General features: G+C 35.8%; 4 protein-coding genes and 1 pseudogene across 4 annotated transcripts; 2 read left to right on the forward strand and 3 right to left on the reverse strand.

Annotated features, from left to right (window-relative positions):
* Positions 1–977: 977 nt before the first annotated feature.
* LOC108825766 (chaperone protein ClpB3, chloroplastic-like) lies at positions 978–3,223 on the reverse strand (annotated as a pseudogene).
* A 488-nt stretch (positions 3,224–3,711) lies between these two features.
* On the reverse strand, positions 3,712–5,346 carry LOC108826337 (probable serine/threonine-protein kinase PBL25). The gene is made up of 5 exons (XM_056994936.1): positions 5,259–5,346; positions 4,968–5,155; positions 4,677–4,866; positions 4,173–4,564; positions 3,712–4,089 (listed from the first exon to the last, which is right to left on the reverse strand). Exons 1-5 carry the CDS (start codon positions 5,344–5,346, stop codon positions 3,811–3,813), a joined length of 1,137 nt encoding a protein of 378 aa, XP_056850916.1. The 3' UTR covers positions 3,712–3,810.
* Positions 5,347–6,663: 1,317 nt separating this feature from the next.
* On the reverse strand, positions 6,664–7,996 carry LOC130499485 (60S ribosomal protein L13a-2-like). Its single transcript, XM_056993594.1, has 4 exons — positions 7,683–7,996; positions 7,479–7,595; positions 7,309–7,396; positions 6,664–6,963 (listed from the first exon to the last, which is right to left on the reverse strand). Exons 1-4 carry the CDS (start codon positions 7,952–7,954, stop codon positions 6,820–6,822), a joined length of 621 nt encoding a protein of 206 aa, XP_056849574.1. The 5' UTR covers positions 7,955–7,996; the 3' UTR covers positions 6,664–6,819.
* A 1,774-nt stretch (positions 7,997–9,770) lies between these two features.
* LOC130499437 (cytochrome b561 and DOMON domain-containing protein At3g25290-like) lies at positions 9,771–11,574 on the forward strand. The gene is made up of 3 exons (XM_056993498.1): positions 9,771–10,557; positions 10,636–10,890; positions 11,121–11,574. The coding sequence occupies exons 1-3, from the start codon at positions 9,835–9,837 to the stop codon at positions 11,370–11,372; spliced, it is 1,230 nt and encodes a 409-aa protein (XP_056849478.1). The 5' UTR covers positions 9,771–9,834; the 3' UTR covers positions 11,373–11,574.
* A 2,998-nt stretch (positions 11,575–14,572) lies between these two features.
* On the forward strand, positions 14,573–16,404 carry LOC108828306 (60S ribosomal protein L5-1). The gene is made up of 7 exons (XM_018601951.2): positions 14,573–14,701; positions 14,911–14,980; positions 15,077–15,295; positions 15,384–15,463; positions 15,544–15,660; positions 15,745–16,049; positions 16,135–16,404. The coding sequence occupies exons 1-7, from the start codon at positions 14,699–14,701 to the stop codon at positions 16,247–16,249; spliced, it is 909 nt and encodes a 302-aa protein (XP_018457453.1). The 5' UTR covers positions 14,573–14,698; the 3' UTR covers positions 16,250–16,404.
* Positions 16,405–16,994: the final 590 nt, after the last annotated feature.

Raw genomic sequence — 16,994 nt, forward strand, 5'->3', positions numbered from 1 at the left:
TTTGAATTGTTTTAAATTTATTTTATATTTTATTTTAAAACAATACTAATTAACTAAGAAATTTATAAAAAATATAAAATATTGACAATGTTAGATACTCAAAAGAGTAAGAAGAAAATTTGTATAGATGTTTTAATATTTTACCAAAAGGGCATTTCTAACAAAATAGCAATTTGTAAAAAAATCTATTTATAATTATGAGAAAATTTTCAAAAAAAAAATAATAATCTTGACCTTTTTATTTCCGGAAGATTTTTTTATTACAATATAGTCTTACTTCTATAAATATAAGATTTATTAAATATTAAATAGCATATGACTACTGTCCAAATAGTTGTAATCTAGCTACGAATGTTTCTCTGGCTGACCAAAGAGTACTATTCCGATTGTTCATTTTTGGGTCAAAATAATCTTAGACATTGGTTAAATGATTTCCTATATAGAGAATTTGATCTAAGAAAGTTTGAAAGTGAGTTCCCCTCATTTTCTAACTTATAAAATATTAAAAAAGTGAGTGCCAAATATATGTTGCAAGAAAGTACAACTTAAAACTTGTCAATTCTAAATGTATTAGTAAATTTAAAGATATAATTTTTGTCGCAAAAATCACCACTTTAGTTAGATATTAAATTATTTTCTAATATAAAAGTTAAGAAATATTTACCTTTTCATGTTTCAAACTTCACAAAATTATCTTAGCAATTCAAACATAAATAGCATATATATATATATATATATATATATATATATATATATATATATTATAATTACAACAATATTCTAAATTTTATTTTATAAGGCACAGTCACATTATATTAATGGTAAAATCCAAAAGATTATTAGATATTATCCATTTATTTATTTTTCAATATTTCTATAATATACAGTAGAAGATGATTTTATAATATCTATCACATTCATATATTATTTACTTTTACTTTTTTATTTTTTTATTTGGAAAAAATATAAAATATTTATATATGAATTTTTATAAAAACAAAAAGCTCCCACCAAAAAAATCTACCATATATTGAAAATATAACCTCACGTGATTTGTTAATGTTTATGATCATATGATATATGACATGATTTTATGCTTGTTGACTTCAAAGGTGACGTTTCTCAACTGCTCTATTTGAGAAATCTTCTTCTTTTCCAGCATCTGCTGTTTCTGCCTCAATCTTCTTGAAATGAGCGTTTCCTGAGAACGATGTAGCCTCCGTATCGATTAGAATGCCATCTTCCTTGAAATCTCCTCAATATACCTTTTGTTAGCTCGTTCTCGATATTTTGCTGTATCACACGCTTCACAAGTCTAGCTCCATTGTTAGGATCATACCTGAGGCTTCCAAGAAAATCCACAGCCGCATCTATGATCCCTATCTTCATTTTCCTGTCTGCAATTCGCTTCTGCACACGAGCAAGCTGTAGTATACACACAACAAAAAGAGTGTATTAACAACAGATTCTGTTACAGAGGCAGTTTCTATTACAAAAGCGTACCTGTAACCGGACAATGCTGTTGATCATGTCAGGGTCAAGAGGCTGGAAAACTATATACTCATCAACCTTATTCATAAACTCAGGACGAAAAATCGATCTTGCAGCGTCCATCACTCTTTGTTTAATCTTTTCATAAGCGATCTTCTTTGCATCATCATCCGTGTTGTTCAGTATAAACTGCGAGCCAACGTTCGAGGTCATAATAACAACTGTATTGGTGAAACTCACGGTACGTCATTGAGAATCAGTGCCCAGCCGTAGATACCATACCTTAATGTTCCGTCAGAGTCTAATCACATAGGCTTCTTGACCACAGCTGGTTAGGTTTCCAGATACGCATGGATATCCAATTGTGAATTTCTTTTACATCTCTCTCATTTTGAGAGGACTTACATGAGGTTGAGGGCAAAACCCCATCAAATAGTCCCAAAAATATAACCACTGCCTTTTGCATTCTTGTCATCAAAGCAAAAGGTATGATAATTAAATTTTGGGGAGGAACCGGAACAAGAAGATTAGCAGAATGATCGTCATTATCAGCTTAACTTTCTCTTCTCTTTTGGCACCACTAACCAAAACATAGCCTGCAAAAAGAAAAAATAACTTGTGCATTTCAACATCTTCCATATAAATCCAAGGTTACACTTTCAAACGTTTCATGGGAGCTTAATTGATACTAATAAAATGTTTTTCGTTATTTTCATAATATTGTAACAGATCGATTGTTCTGAAAAGTTGATTAAACCCGAGGAACAGGAAGGATGACTATAACGTCGAACCAGAAGCCAGTGAGGAAGCATGCGTAGTGTGACGCGATGGCGCGAGGATCCCAAACGAGCTTCCCGCAACCAAGTACCAAGGACTCTTTGGAGCCGTAAGCGGAGCCAATCTAAACTGAAGCCACGTGTGCCATAAATGAAGAGCGTCGATGCACGTGCGGACCACCGTGACAACAGCCGCGAACGCGCCATCGATATAGTAACATGCCGGTCCGGTGGTTCGGCTGATGGATGGGGCGCAGAAGAAGAGCGGATCCACCGCTAGAGCCATCCCGCGAGATAAAAGCAATGAACGGTTCCATCTCAACGTTTGGAAACATTCATAAAATCTGAAGAAGTTAGTTGTAAACACTACTTCTATTCATTGACGTCTCTCTAATATGGACGCCAAGTCAGTTTGGAATGGTAACTTTTCGGAAAGGTATCCTGAATGATTTGTATTAAATTGTTGTTTCTATAAATATTCTGAATGGGAAGATTGAGAAACTCAGCAGGGACAGTAAATTGGATGATTGCGGAGAAATAGATCTGAAAACTCAATAACGAAAGTAAATTGAAGAGAGACATAACACAAACTGAATTTACTTGAAAAGAAAGGAGACAATAAACTCACCAGAAACTCATCAAGGACTGTATTGCAGGAAAATATATGAGAATAAGATTACCAGAGAAAGAGAGAGGGTTAGAGGAAATAAGATCTTCGGCAAAGGATGGTAACCAAATAGAAATTTAAAATCCAGGGAGAGATAAGCAAAGAAGAGGATGAGAGAAAATCTCAAAAAAAAATTAACAACCCTCTTCAATATATAACATTCTGAAAAGACATGTCTCTTAAGTGAAGATGTTTTTAAGAAGCATCTCTCTTTGAACAGGTATGACTGAAGACGTCGATTGCCACAGTAAATCAGGCAGTTTTTTAAGAGGCCACTCTCTTTGAACAGGTATGACTTGCTGGTACGAAGACGTCGATTGTTAAAGTAAATCAATACGTCATACTTTTTTTCCTGAACAAAATCTAAACCGTTGGATTATATTTTAGGGACAAATCTCACCGTTAGATTTTGATTTTTTTTTTCCTATAAAAAAGTGATGACATCAGCAGATCTTAAAATTCAGTTTGCTATTATATATAGATTATTTTAAAATATTATACTAAAGTGATTTTTATTCTAAGATTATAATTGATAAATTATTTTATTTTGTCAATTTATATATATATTGTAGCAGATGTGTTAATTTTTTAATTTTTCCGTTTCATGTCCCCGTTTCCATATCTGTTTCAGTATCCCAATCCGTCTCAGTGCAACATATAACATTCACTCATTAAATTAACTTGATCATTAATTATCACCTTTTTGTATTTTGCTACTTAGGTGAAATATGTTAATAAGTACAACGTAAATGAAAAACAAATTGTTGACAAAAAAAATGAAAAATAAATTAAATGAATAACTCAAACAGAAGAAACATACAATATGTTCTTAATTGTTGGGTCATATAGCATAAAATGTCTACATGAGCAAATAATTTATCTAGGGCTTGAATCCCACTGAACTGCATCATGATATGTCTCTGATGGATTTTGTTGTAAATGGCTAGAATCAGCGTTGGAAAAGTCGGAAGATTCACCAAGGAAGCTGAGGGCTGTAACAACGTCGCTGATTAGTGGTCTAACCAAAGGTTCTTCATTGAGGCACATTGCCGCTACAGCTACAGCTTGGTTCAAACTCTTTTCTGGAAATTGGCCTTGTAGCAATGGATCAGCTAGCTCTGGGAATCTAGTTGGGTCTCTGAAAATTGGTTGCGCCTACGCAAAAGTTGTACATTTGATTAGTGTATATACATTAATGATCCATCAGTGAAATCATATGTATGCTAACAGAAACTCACCCAAGTAACCAAATTATTTTCATGACTAGGTCTCGTTGTGTCGATAACTCGTCTTCCTGTTATCAATTCCAACAGCACAACTCCAAAACTATAAACATCTGATTTAACAGTAAGTTGGCCGGTTCTCTGATACTCAGGAGCACAATAACCGTAAGTTCCCATAACTCGGGAAGACACGTGTAGTGTGTCTCCGGTAGGCCCAAGCTTTGCTAAACCAAAATCTGAGAGTTTTGTATCGAAATCTTGGTCAAGCAATAGATTTGATGATTTAAGATCTCGATAAATCACTGGAGGATTGGCTTTATCATGGAGATACTCAAGTCCTTTTGCTGCTCCTAACGCGATCTTCATACGCGAGTTCCAGTCTAGTGGTTTCTGGTCCGGTTCAAGATCTGTTTTTAATTACATCATCAAACCGGTTGGTTATCTTTTTCAAAAAAAAAATGAAAACATAACGATTATCTTTGGTTTAACCATTAAAACAGAGCGGGGATGATGATTTACCGAGGAGATGGTCTTCGACGGATCCAAGAGGCATATATTCGTAAACAAGAAGTCTTTGGTCTCCATCAGCGCAGTAGCCAATTAGGTTCACAAGATTCGAATGATGAAGAAGACTAAGCATCAACACCTCGACCAAGAACTCTTTTTGTCCTTGTAGTCCATTCCTATCAAGCTGTTTCACTGCCACGACCTGATCACAAACCCCCCAAAAAAATAAGAAAGAAATTAGTTCGACCTTCTTTTTGTACGAGAGAATCAAATATTGTTCCGACATATGTATTAGGATTTAACCTGTCCTGTCTTGTCGAGCTTTCCTTTATAGACCCGCCCGAAGCCGCCTTCGCCAATGAGGTTCTCTAGCCTGAAATTATTTGTCGCGGTGGCTAACTCACGAAATGAGAAACCCTGAGCCTCGATGTTGTTCGATTGCGAGGCTGCATTATTGGCCACTACCTGTCTTGTTCTCTCTCTTTGATTATCTACGTACAAGACAGAAAGATATAGCGGATTCTTTTTTTATTTTTCCAAAAGATTTAAAAAGAGTCAGCCACTACGTTTCCAACGATATGAGCGGGAACTTACTAGGTGAGCCTGGTTGCCTATACGGAGCAGGCATGGAAGAACCTTCATTTTCCAAACTTTTTGAAGAGAAACACGAGAAACAACTCATTTTTCTCTAGAGGATATTGTTATTCGTCTAAAACGTTTTGCAACACCTCTCCTACGTACTTTCAATGACCTTCGATTGGTTTTATATGGAGTATCAACAGTCCTTAAGAAACAGAAATATTTTAGTTTCCTGTTTATGCAGAGATTTAATAGGTTAAAACACAAACAAAAAAAAGAGGTTTTGAAACGATGCAATACTGAGAAAAACAACCTCAAGGTTAAACTAATTGTACAAAAATGTTGGCTACCATTTGCCATTAATAAACAGGTATATATATATATTACCAGTTTGACAAATTATAGAAAAGAAGAAGTTGTCTTTTTTTTACCAATTATGTTGATCTGACAGAACACCAAGTTTGTTTTTAGGACCTTTCCAACTCTCCTAGTTTTTTTGTCTTGTTATTAGGTGGCTTATATTTAGACTTCTTTTAACATTAAAAGTCATTTTATTACTCAAACATAAGGTGTTATTAGAGTACAAACCAAAATACAATAACCAATAAAAAGATTTTTATGAAATGATCTTGCACTTGTGACTAAAAAAAATCGGCAATAGCGTTCTGAGTCCGTGGAATGTAGATGAGATTGGAATCTTCTTTGTAGTGTCACTAACTCATTCTACAAGCTTGAAGGATTGGAATCTTCTTTGTAGTGTTACGAACTCCTTCAACTCAGTAGAGAAGTTTGGTCATAAAGTTCGCTAACCATCGCAATTACATCCTTGTAGTCCGTTCAAAAGGTCTGTAGGTTGAATATTTTAGTACCGACAATGTACCCAAACTGGTTTGTACAGAGTCGGAGTCCTCACTTTGCGGCATTCAACATCATCAAGTGGACGGTCTTTGGATTTGGCCGAGCTAGTGCATAACTTACCACTGGTTTGGTCCAGTCAAAGTAAATTGTAAATTTTCAGGTCGAGTTTGCAGAGTTGAAATGGGAAAAGGTGGATAGATAGATAGATTCGTGATTGTCTTTTAGACATCGTTTGACGTATGTAATATGCCACTGCATCATAGAGAGATGTCACACTTTCTTCTTTGTTCTGTCCATCGTTTGGTTTGGGAGAGTGGTAACAGTTAATAATGGAGGAGATATAAGCTTCTCGACTGATTCTTGAGTCTCCCCAAACAATAAAACTATTTGATATCGCCAAAATTCCAATGAAAGTATATGGAGTAGATATAAGCTTCTCGACTGATTATTGCCACTAAACAAAATCTACCTTCCCAACATTTCAAAACCATACCAACAGATGTTGATACCTTTCCGAGCTAAGAAAATAATACTGACAACAAAAGGAAAAAAAAAACAGAACTGGAACCGTAACAGATTGACTGCATAGGAAACAAAACAAGCCAAAATGGTACTCTTTCCAATCTTTACGTCTACAAGGTTAACAAATTCAAAAGTAAAATAAAATTCAAAGGTAAAAACAAAGCAAAGTTTAAACCAAAAGATAGATGCGGGTTTTCTAGTACTTGATCGGTGCAAGAACATCAAGCTGGGATCCAAGTTTCTCCTCCGCAACCTTCTCGGCCTTGGTCCTAAGATTGATGAGTTGCTTCTTGCGCTCATACACAGCCTGTGACTTCTCCTTTCTTTTGACCTCAAGCTCCTGCAAAATCATTACACCAAAAGGTAAATAAATACCAGTTTTCTCTGAGATGTTTATAGCCTCATAAATAAAATGACTGTATGATCCTAAGTTTTGAGTTTCAAACATCAGCAGGATTCACCACACAATCTTTCTTTTACTACATAATCAACTTAGCATTCAAAAAATGAAAAATATGTTTCAGTAAATGCAATAGATAGAGCAAAACTACCACCCCAACTATATCTGGTTTCATCAACTCTACTTCTTGTTGTCAAACGAAATCTCTTCAAAACTCATTATATTTACTAAATGAAGAAACTTTTATTCCCTAAACCATATTATATATATAGAGAATGCACAGACCTTAATGGTATCGTAATGGTTCCAGCCAACCTCAGAAGAGAGACGGCCCAACAAGCAGTACTTGTGACCAGCTTGGAGCCTCAAAACCCTACGCAAGACCAAAAAAAAAATCAGAACTAAACACATTGTACATTTTTATAATTAAAACAGAAAAGTTTAACGATCTATACTTGAGAGCATCAGGAATGACCATTCTCTTGACCTTGTCGTAAGGAGGTGGGACTCCTTCAAAAACCTTCAAGCGTGCAAGCGCCGCAGCACCACGCTTGGTCTTGTGTGGAATCATCCTGTCACCATCACAACATTAAACAAGATTTAGCGAAACAACTATCCATAGAACCTAATATCTAAGTAGAGATTGGATTTTAACTAACCCACGAACGGTACGCCCGAAGATCTTAGAGGGAGCCCTGAAGTGAATAGGACCGTGAGAAGGTTTAGTGTTCATGCGTTTCCTGAGAAACCTCATGTACTTCATTTTCTGTCGAACCAATCCACCTGACAGACATATCTCTTCGCATCGGACAACAACAACCTTCTGTCCGTTGAGCAGCTCCTTAGCTATGATCGAAGCGAGACGGCCCAGCATGTGGTGCCTCGCGTCGACCACGACGCGCTTCGCGCATATCCCTGAACCAGACACCATCTCTTCCTCGATTCGACGATTCTCGTTTCTCAACTGCTTCAGTGTCGCGTTTTATATGGAGGCGGTTAGGGTTTTTTCAGATACGGTTAAGGGTTGTTTATTGGGCGTTTGTTTTATAATTCAGGCCCAATAAAACCAAGACTCTTTTTAGTTGTCGTATTTTGAAATGATCCATTGTTTTGTAACGAAGTTAACGATTTAGCGATTTAAGTTCAAAATTTTTACAGAGCTAATGTGTTGACTCTTATAGGGCTCTTGGTCCAGTGGTAACACTTCGAATCAAGATCAAAACGTCTATGTTGAACTGAGGATTGCTGATATCTGTTTTGGATTTCCCTCGATGTCTTTTTGAGTGACAATATATCCAAAAACTTTCCAAGAACGATTTCGAAAGTAAACTTCACCATATGTAGCTTCATATTGTAATCGTTCAGTATATGGAAGCACTCTTTCGGATGATTAATATGATCGGCGGCGACCAGAGATTTAACGAACTTTTATAGCGACGCAGAGTTTGTCAACAAACATTTTATTGATCAACATTTGGTAACTCGTTTCTGCATTCTTCAATCTAAAATACATGACTATAACAATAGGTCCCGATTGATGGTAAATGCAGTATTTGCCCCATCGTCGGAATGCATCATAATCTGATTGTAGCCGGAGAAGTTATCCATGAATGTTAACATTCGTTGTCTTATATTGACTCGACATATATGTGAGGGATGAAAGCTATCTTTTGGACACATTTTGTTAAGATCCAATAAGTCGATGCAATTTTTTTATCAAAATTTTCTAATTTTTTTACGAAGAAAATTTTATAAAGCAACCCGAAATCGGGAATAGGATTCGATTACAAATCAAATCGTACAAAACAACATAATTTCTAGTCCTAACTAGCTTCACTCAACCCATCACCTCAGTTTCGCTAGTTCATAACCAAAATATCTAGAAATCAAAAAATGTTTTCACTTTGTTCCCTCGGATGTCGGGGTTTCCCTAGATGTTTCTAGGATAGCTAGCCTCCAATGAACTTATCGAGCTTGTAACCTTCACACGCAGTTAAGCTCTTAACAAATGAAAGCGATAGAGACCCAAGATAATCACCTGAGCAATACTTCGAGATCTCGCATGTACAATCACCTCCATAGCCAACAAACATCAAGAAGTGAGTCGATTTCACCGCCACCACCAAACCAGCGAATCTCTAAACATGTACGATAGGTCAAACACACTGCCACAAAGATCAAGAGAGAGCTAATGTGACACCGGGAAGTGAACGATGACCAATTGGTGACCCCGAACCGGAGATTGTTATCTAAACTGTGAAGATCCCCTAGACCGGTGTTAATGGAAAGAAACAATAAATAAACCGAGAGACATCAACTTCGATAAAAAAAGCCACCACTTTCTAATATTTTGTTAGATATAAATTATAATATGTTTTTGAATTTTGACCGTTGTAAAGTTATTTAGTTTAAAATTTTTAAGTTTTAAAAGTGTTTTGTAAAGTTACAAAGTTACTTTCCCAAAGAATTAAGATTAATCACAAATTTTAAATGCTGCAAAATTAAAAATAATTTTATTTCTTTTGTGATTTTAATGTTTTGTGATTGATCAACGGAAAGGACACACATGTAGAATCACATTTTTTTTATATTTTGGCTCTAAATCGTAGGTGTCTCTAATTTCTTAATTTTTCGCCTAGCATCTGTTTAGCTTTTTTACATCCACCAATAAAAATGAATTAAGAACATAATAGGAATAGTATATACAGTTATCTGATCTGATGATACTTTTGGAAATAATATCTTGTATAATATATACTCTAACATCTGAAAAGAATCTAAATATCTGTAAAATAAAAAACACCTAAACACATGCTGGTTTTGCCTATTTATTCCGTCAAAAAGCTTTATTACGGTTACTACAACCCATCAAAAGATATGGCAGCAGCAGCTTATTCTTCCGTCGGAATCTCTCTCTCCTTCTTTTTCTGGGCTCTGCTAATCTCACCGTCCGTCTCACAAACATGCAAGTCACAGACATTTTCCGGCGACAAGACCTACCCTCATTGCCTAGACCTCCCTCAACTCAAAGCCTTCCTCCACTTCTCATACGACAAACCAAACACAACCCTCGCCGTGGTCTTCTCCGCTCCCCCGTCAAAGCCAGGAGGATGGGTCTCTTGGGCGATAAATCCACAAGCCACCGGTATGGCTGGAGCTCAAACCCTAGTCGCCTACAAGGACCCAAACAAAGGTGTTGCCGTGGTGAAGACGCTAAACATTAGCTCTTACAGCATGATTGTCCCGTCGAAGCTAGCGTTCGAGGTTTGGGACATGAGAGCAGAGGAGGAAGTGTCCGGAGACGGAGGAACGCTGAGGATCTTCGCGAGGATTAAAGTTCCGTCTGATCTGGCTGCGAAGGGAAAGGTGAATCAGGTCTGGCAAGTCGGTCCAGGGGTGAGTCCCGAGGGAAAGATAGAGAAGCACGATTTCGACGCGCCGAATCTTTCTTCTAAAGGACTTCTTGATTTAAGCGGGAATAACAGCGGCGGTGGTGGAGGAGGCGAGGGAGATTCTAGAGTCAAGAAGAGAAATGTGAGTTTGTATTATAAATAAATAAATATAATATAATATAAACAAGGGAAAAGCAAAACTGAATCTAAATTTGTGTAGATTCATGGGATATTAAACGCCGTGAGTTGGGGGATTCTGTTTCCTGTCGGAGCAATAATAGCCAGGTACATGAGGGTGTTTGAATCCGCAGATCCTGCTTGGTTTTACATCCACGTGTCTTGTCAGTTCTCTGCTTACGTCATCGGCGTTGCTGGTTGGTCCATCGGGATCAAGTTAGGCAACGAGTCCGAAGGTATTCGCTATGCCAGCCACGGTAACATCGGCCTCGCCCTCTTCACCCTCGCCACCATTCAGGTAAATTACAAAAACAACATCTCTAAAGTTGTTTACCCTTTGAAGTTAATTATTGTTCAGAGATGTTTCCTGAAGTTGAAAAAGGCTCTTCTTCATATCATTCGCTAAAGTTGTTGAAACTATCATGCACTTCTTTTTAACTTAACAATTGATCTATGTTTACCATTTGATTTTGACTATGTTTCTTGATCTTGAGAGTACTTTCTTGTCTCTTCTCTGTCATCATTTAGGTATTTGCGATGTGTCTAAGGCCAAAGAAGGACCACAAATATAGAGTCTATTGGAATATCTACCACCATGGAGTCGGCTATTCCATCATCATCCTCGGGATCATTAATGTATTCAAAGGTCTTAGCATCTTGAACCCCCAACACGCGTACAAGACTGCTTACATTGCAGTGATCGCGAGCCTTGGAGGCATAGCTTTGCTCTTTGAAGCCGTCACTTGGGTCATTGTTCTCAAGAGAAAATCAAACAGCTAAATTAAGCCTCCTAGGACATTAGTAAACAAATATCTGGTTTATTACTTGAAAAAAATTATCTGGAGATGTTGTTACTAATTTATTATTGTCACCATTCAAGGTCTTAATGTATCGAAGAAACACATGTATGATTAGTGTCTTGTACGAGATTTGATTTTGGAGTGCTTATTATTCCAATATGAACATTTAGAGTTTCCAATTATTTATTTAGACTTATCCTATGTGATAGAGACAATCAGGTATGTCCACGTGCTTGTGACCAGTTAAATATTTTGCAAGACAAAAAGTCTACCTTAGGATTGGGTAGAAAATACTAATCCTAAAACCGAACCGAATCCAACTGTAGTAGCAGTAACGAGTTCAAACTGAAAATATGTAAATATCTAAGAAGATTCGAAGTTTTGATATCTAAAGAAACCAAACCCGTTCTGAATCAAAATATTTTGGATATTCAAAGGTATCTGAAATAAATTTATATATTTAAATATATTAAGTATTTTTAGATTTAATATATAAATACTATCTAAAATATATAAGAAATTTTGAAGTTATCTAAAATATTCGAAATGTGAATATATATACAAATCAAGAGTAAGTATTTAAAATATCTAAACAATATTCAAAACACCAAAAATATTTGAAATATTTGTTGATTCTCTATCAAAATATTTAAGTGAAACCAATTTATATGTTAAGTTTATGCATTTTGGCATATATTATTCAAATTTATATATAATATAATATCTTATTTTTATTTTAATAAATTAAAGCATATAATGAATTTTAAAAATTTTAAAATAATTTAAACGAATTATTCGAACCTGAACTAAAACTAAACCGTAATTTACAAATACCCAAATAGAGCTATAATATTTAAACCCAAAAACCTAAAACTCAAATAAATAACTGAACTCACACCTCTAACTAATTCTCAGACAATTGTGCTGCCAAAACATAATCATACCTAGGTGTCTTTCTCAAAGCAGATCTTTTTATTAAGAAGTATTTGTCCTCTTATTATTCATTAGACTCGTTTCTCAAAGGTCCCAGTCCACTTTATTAAAGGCATTATTGTCAAATTTTTGTTGAAATGTCATTTGAAAACTTTTTCAACATTGTTTCTTTCTTTGATTTGTTAAAACTTCATTTGAAATTATTGTAGACGTTTTTTCCTTCTTTAGTTTTTAAAGGTGACCGTATTTGTATTTCCACAAACAGTTACTAATACATCCTATTTTCAGGCATTGAGTGTAAGCTAGCATAAACAAGTGTGGCTAAATTATTCATCACTTAACTGCTACGTCCTCCTGTCTAAACACGATCTCTTACAATTATTATCACTTTTTGTAAAGGTCTAACCTTACTCCAAGCGATATTATGTCTTCTGAATGTTACAAATATTAGACGGGTTTGGGATCGTCTTTATCAAAATCCATAACATAAACCATCATTTTTCTCTTCTCAATGAACTGATTCCTATTTATCTTCTCTAATTAAATCTCAGCTAATTTTAAAATAAATAATCTTCTCAGAAATTTCTTGACAGAGTTACTCTGACAAGAGCGTGACGTGATAAAAAAAAAGAGAAAAGAACGTGACATAAGAGATGGTTGAAGAGGCAGCACCTTCACCAGAGATCGGCCAAAGCCTAGCTTGGTTGCTACATAAAGGAACTATCCAATGCTCGTTGCAACATTCCCCCATAACAACTAGCTTGGTTGCTACATAAAGGAACTATCCAATGCTCGTTGCAACATTCCCCCATAACAAACAACTTCAGCGAAGAAAACATTATGAACAATGTCCACTCTCATTTTTTGGTGTTCAAGTGAGTTATAATCTTGTGAACAAGAAAAAAGAAAGAAAAAAGAGTAAGTTATAATCCAAATAAGTTTTGATCACTCATAAAATAAAATTATGTTAACACAAATATAAGTGGCAGCAAAACTGAGTTAATGCACGTTTATATTTTTCTCAAATCAAAGAAGACTGTCATATATTTTTGAACAAATTCCCTTTTCAAAAATATGATACTTTGTTATAAAAAATATTACCAATGGAAGGGTTAAGCTACAAAAAAGGTGGGAGGTTGGCTGTCATATTTGATTCACATGTGTCTTACTCATTGCATCATGACCTTAAACTAAAAAGAATCCTACGATTATAAGATTTGACTCTTTCTCTGAAACTTGGTTGCATTTTGGGTTATTGTAAGACCTCTTTTTCTTTCTCTGAGACATGTCCTTTTTAACTTGTAATAATTAAAGGATGTCAAAAAACAAAAATGTTTCATAATTAGTGGAACTTTTTTTTTTTTGTAACTTATATAATTAGTGGAACTTTGTTCTTCAAACTTATACGTACGCAACATCCGCCATAGCCGTAGTCGTAGTGGAACTTTGTTCCGTCCACAACTTAAACTGATTCTGTAAATACACAATGACTAACCATACAATTTAAGACTATGGTTTGTTTTCCACAGATGGCGCCGGCGATGAGTCTCTCTACTTGCTCTAGTGACGGTTAATTGATCTCTGACACGCTCCTTTTCGGAGAACCTGCTACTGAATCTGGCAAAGGGCCGGGCCGGGCCGGGCCGATGAGAGTCTGATCCTTCGATTTCTCCCTCTCCGAGAGGAAATGACAGAAGCTATGATATCTTAGGGGATGTATTTAACAAGAGTTTGAAGTGATTTGTATTAAAATTACAAATCCACTGTTATTCAAACGTGGATTTTAAAAAACACTTTAAAATCCAGTGTTATTGAACTTGACATTTTATAAAACACTCTGAAATCCACTGTTATTGAACAAAACTTAAGTTAGAGATTTTAGAGTGCTTTAAATGTTTCTAGAGTATTTGAGGTGATTTCTTTAGTTATAAAAACAAAAATACAAATCCCACTGTTTTAGATGAGATTTCAAAGTGTTTTAACAAAAATCACACTAAATCCTCTAATTCTCCTACAATCATCTAAAAACTCATTAAAAATCAAATCACTTCAAATTTCAGATTCAATACACCCTCTTAGTATATTATAATCATTTACATTTACGCTTTAAATTTGAATTAAAAAAACATTCAGCTCATGAGATGAATCAAAAGTGCAGTTGAATATTATAACGGAAAACCTCTTGTATAATATAGACCCAATCCAGATCGATAAATTATTTTGTAGCCCACATAAGCATTAGTAGGCCGCGTCGAGTATGGGAGAGCCCAATAAGAGAAATATCATCTAGGGTTTTTCATTTATAAAACAATCTCGTATTTAGGTCCTTCCGCCTCTTGCCTCCTCGTCACTCATATCTCACATAGCTAAACAATGGTAAAAACCCTAGCGTTGATCTCTCTTGTGTTCTTACTATGCCATGGTTTCTTCTTGATTTTCTCATCAAATGACCTAACCTTCTTCATTTCATTTCTTATATTTCTCTATTTCTACAGCAAGGCTTTTGCTCTGTTTTAGTGTTCAGTGATAGATCTTGGGATTGAATATGATAGACTAATCATTTAGGACGGTTTTTTTATTGTTAGGTGTTTGTGAAGCCATCCAAGTCGAATGCTTACTTCAAGAGGTACCAAGTCAAGTTCAGGAGAAGGAGAGGTATTATCGTCTTTTGTCATTTAGTTTGATATTGTCTCTGCTTTCTCTCTGTCTCTGTCCTGAAACTTATTTCCTTTTTTTTTTTTTTTTCTGCAGCTGGAAAGACTGATTACAGAGCAAGAATCCGTCTCATCAACCAAGACAAGAACAAGTACAACACCCCCAAGTACCGTTTCGTTGTCCGTTTCACCAACAAAGACATCGTCGCGCAAATCGTGTCCGCGAGCATAGCTGGTGACATTGTCAAGGCCTCTGCTTATGCTCATGAGCTTCCTCAATATGGGCTCACTGTTGGGCTCTCCAACTATGCTGCAGGTATCGAATCAAAAAAAAATCATATGCTTAGTTTTCTAGTTTTATTATTACATGGTTTATTAAAATTATTTTATTTTTCAAAAACTAGCTTACTGTACTGGCCTTCTCTTGGCTCGCCGTGTGTTGAAGATGTTGGAAATGGATGAAGAGTATGAAGGCAACGTGGAGGTATGTTTTAATATCTCTCTCTACTTTTGTGTATTTTCATCTCTGGTTGAATCTCAAATACCCTAAATATTCATGATTAGGCCACTGGAGAAGACTTTTCCGTGGAACCCACCGAGTCAAGGAGACCTTTCCGTGCTCTTCTTGACGTCGGTCTTATCAGGACCACAACAGGAAACCGTGTCTTCGGTGCACTCAAGGTATGATAAAAACTGTTTTAAAAGTCCTTATAATAATATGTTTGTATAGTCTTTAATATGGCTTTTGGGTTGTTTTGTTTGTAGGGTGCATTGGACGGAGGTCTTGATATCCCTCACAGTGACAAGAGATTCGCCGGTTTCAACAAAGAAAACAAACAGCTTGATGCTGAGATCCACAGGAACTACATCTACGGTGGCCATGTTTCGAATTATATGAAGATGTTGAATGAAGATGAGCCGGAAAAGTTTCAGACTCACTTCAGTCAGTACTTGAAGAAAGGAGTTGATGCCGAGAGCATGGAGGAGTTGTACAAGAAGGTTCATGCAGCCATCCGCGCTGATCCTAACCCAAAGAAGACTGAGAAACCTGCTCCCAAGGCACACAAGAGGTAAAACATTTTATTATTTCTTGTTAAAAACATTGTTGTTGGATCGTTCTCTGTCTCAAATTGTGTGTTTTGATTGGTTAAACAGGTACAATTTGAAGAAGTTGACCTATGAAGAAAGGAAGAACAAGTTGATTGAGAGAGTTAAGGCATTCAATGGAGCAGCTGGTGGTGATGACGATGATGAGGAGGATGAAGAATAAATCAGTGCAACTCTTATTGTCTCATGATGTTGTCTCTTGTAGCTTTTTACTGTTTTGAGCTTAAAGCCTCTTTTATTCTATTTTCAAGACTAAAACACTCAGTTTTTGTTTTCACATTTGAATTGGGTTATCTGAGGATTTACTTCTTTTTTCCTTTTAAGAAGTTATCATCGTCTTATAATTCACAGAAATTTTGCAATTTGTTGGTAAAGTGCTTCACAACACACAGATGCAATAGTTGAAATCAATACTGAACCAGACGGTCAATTATTCCCCTAAATCACGACCATATATGATTTAACCAGGATACTTATCGCTGAGTTTGAAGAAACCAGTTTCAAACCAGCTGGGGAAAAGGTTACCAAGCCAGCCAAAATTAATGATCAGAGAGTTGAGGCGAAGTGAATCCAAAATGCAAGAAGTTTGGGTGGAACACCTTTCAAAATGTTTGCTTAATGACCGTGAAAAATTAGTGGACTGCAGAGTCTTGCAACTTGTTTCGACGGATAGAAAGCAAAAAAAGACAGAATGTTTTCTTCTTCAGAATGTATGTCATCAAACTACAGCTTATACACTTTTGGATGGTCTCAACTTGGAGATTACCTCAAACAACAGTGACTATATCTGCCAAGACATGTTTCTATCAGTGAGGAAGATATATTTTTGTTCATTCATCTACCCAACTTGCTGAAAAACTTATTTCATACATAGTTTAAAGGGGACTTCCTTAACATTCATAACTTTC

This window comes from Raphanus sativus, chromosome 9 (assembly GCF_000801105.2).
Source record: "Raphanus sativus cultivar WK10039 chromosome 9, ASM80110v3, whole genome shotgun sequence".
Lineage (NCBI taxonomy): Eukaryota > Viridiplantae > Streptophyta > Magnoliopsida > Brassicales > Brassicaceae > Raphanus > Raphanus sativus.

Coding starts and splice junctions, on each gene's coding strand:
- LOC130499485 (XM_056993594.1), bottom strand. CDS start 7,954: ATGGTGTCTGGTTCAGGGATATGCGCGAAGCGCGTCGTGGTCGACGCG. Junction 7,596..7,682: donor TTCGGGCGTACCGTTCGTGG/GTTAGTTAAAAT, acceptor TGATGGTGACAG/GATGATTCCACACAAGACCA. Junction 7,397..7,478: donor GTCATTCCTGATGCTCTCAA/GTATAGATCGTT, acceptor GGTCTTGCGTAG/GGTTTTGAGGCTCCAAGCTG.
- LOC108826337 (XM_056994936.1), bottom strand. CDS start 5,346: ATGAGTTGTTTCTCGTGTTTCTCTTCAAAAAGTTTGGAAAATGAAGGT. Junction 5,156..5,258: donor TAGGCAACCAGGCTCACCTA/GTAAGTTCCCGC, acceptor TCTTGTACGTAG/ATAATCAAAGAGAGAGAACA. Junction 4,565..4,676: donor CGTCGAAGACCATCTCCTCG/GTAAATCATCAT, acceptor AATTAAAAACAG/ATCTTGAACCGGACCAGAAA.
- LOC130499437 (XM_056993498.1), top strand. CDS start 9,835: ATGCTGGTTTTGCCTATTTATTCCGTCAAAAAGCTTTATTACGGTTAC. Junction 10,558..10,635: donor CTAGAGTCAAGAAGAGAAAT/GTGAGTTTGTAT, acceptor AAATTTGTGTAG/ATTCATGGGATATTAAACGC. Junction 10,891..11,120: donor TCACCCTCGCCACCATTCAG/GTAAATTACAAA, acceptor GTCATCATTTAG/GTATTTGCGATGTGTCTAAG.
- LOC108828306 (XM_018601951.2), top strand. Junction 15,296..15,383: donor GCTCTCCAACTATGCTGCAG/GTATCGAATCAA, acceptor TTCAAAAACTAG/CTTACTGTACTGGCCTTCTC. Junction 15,464..15,543: donor AGTATGAAGGCAACGTGGAG/GTATGTTTTAAT, acceptor ATTCATGATTAG/GCCACTGGAGAAGACTTTTC.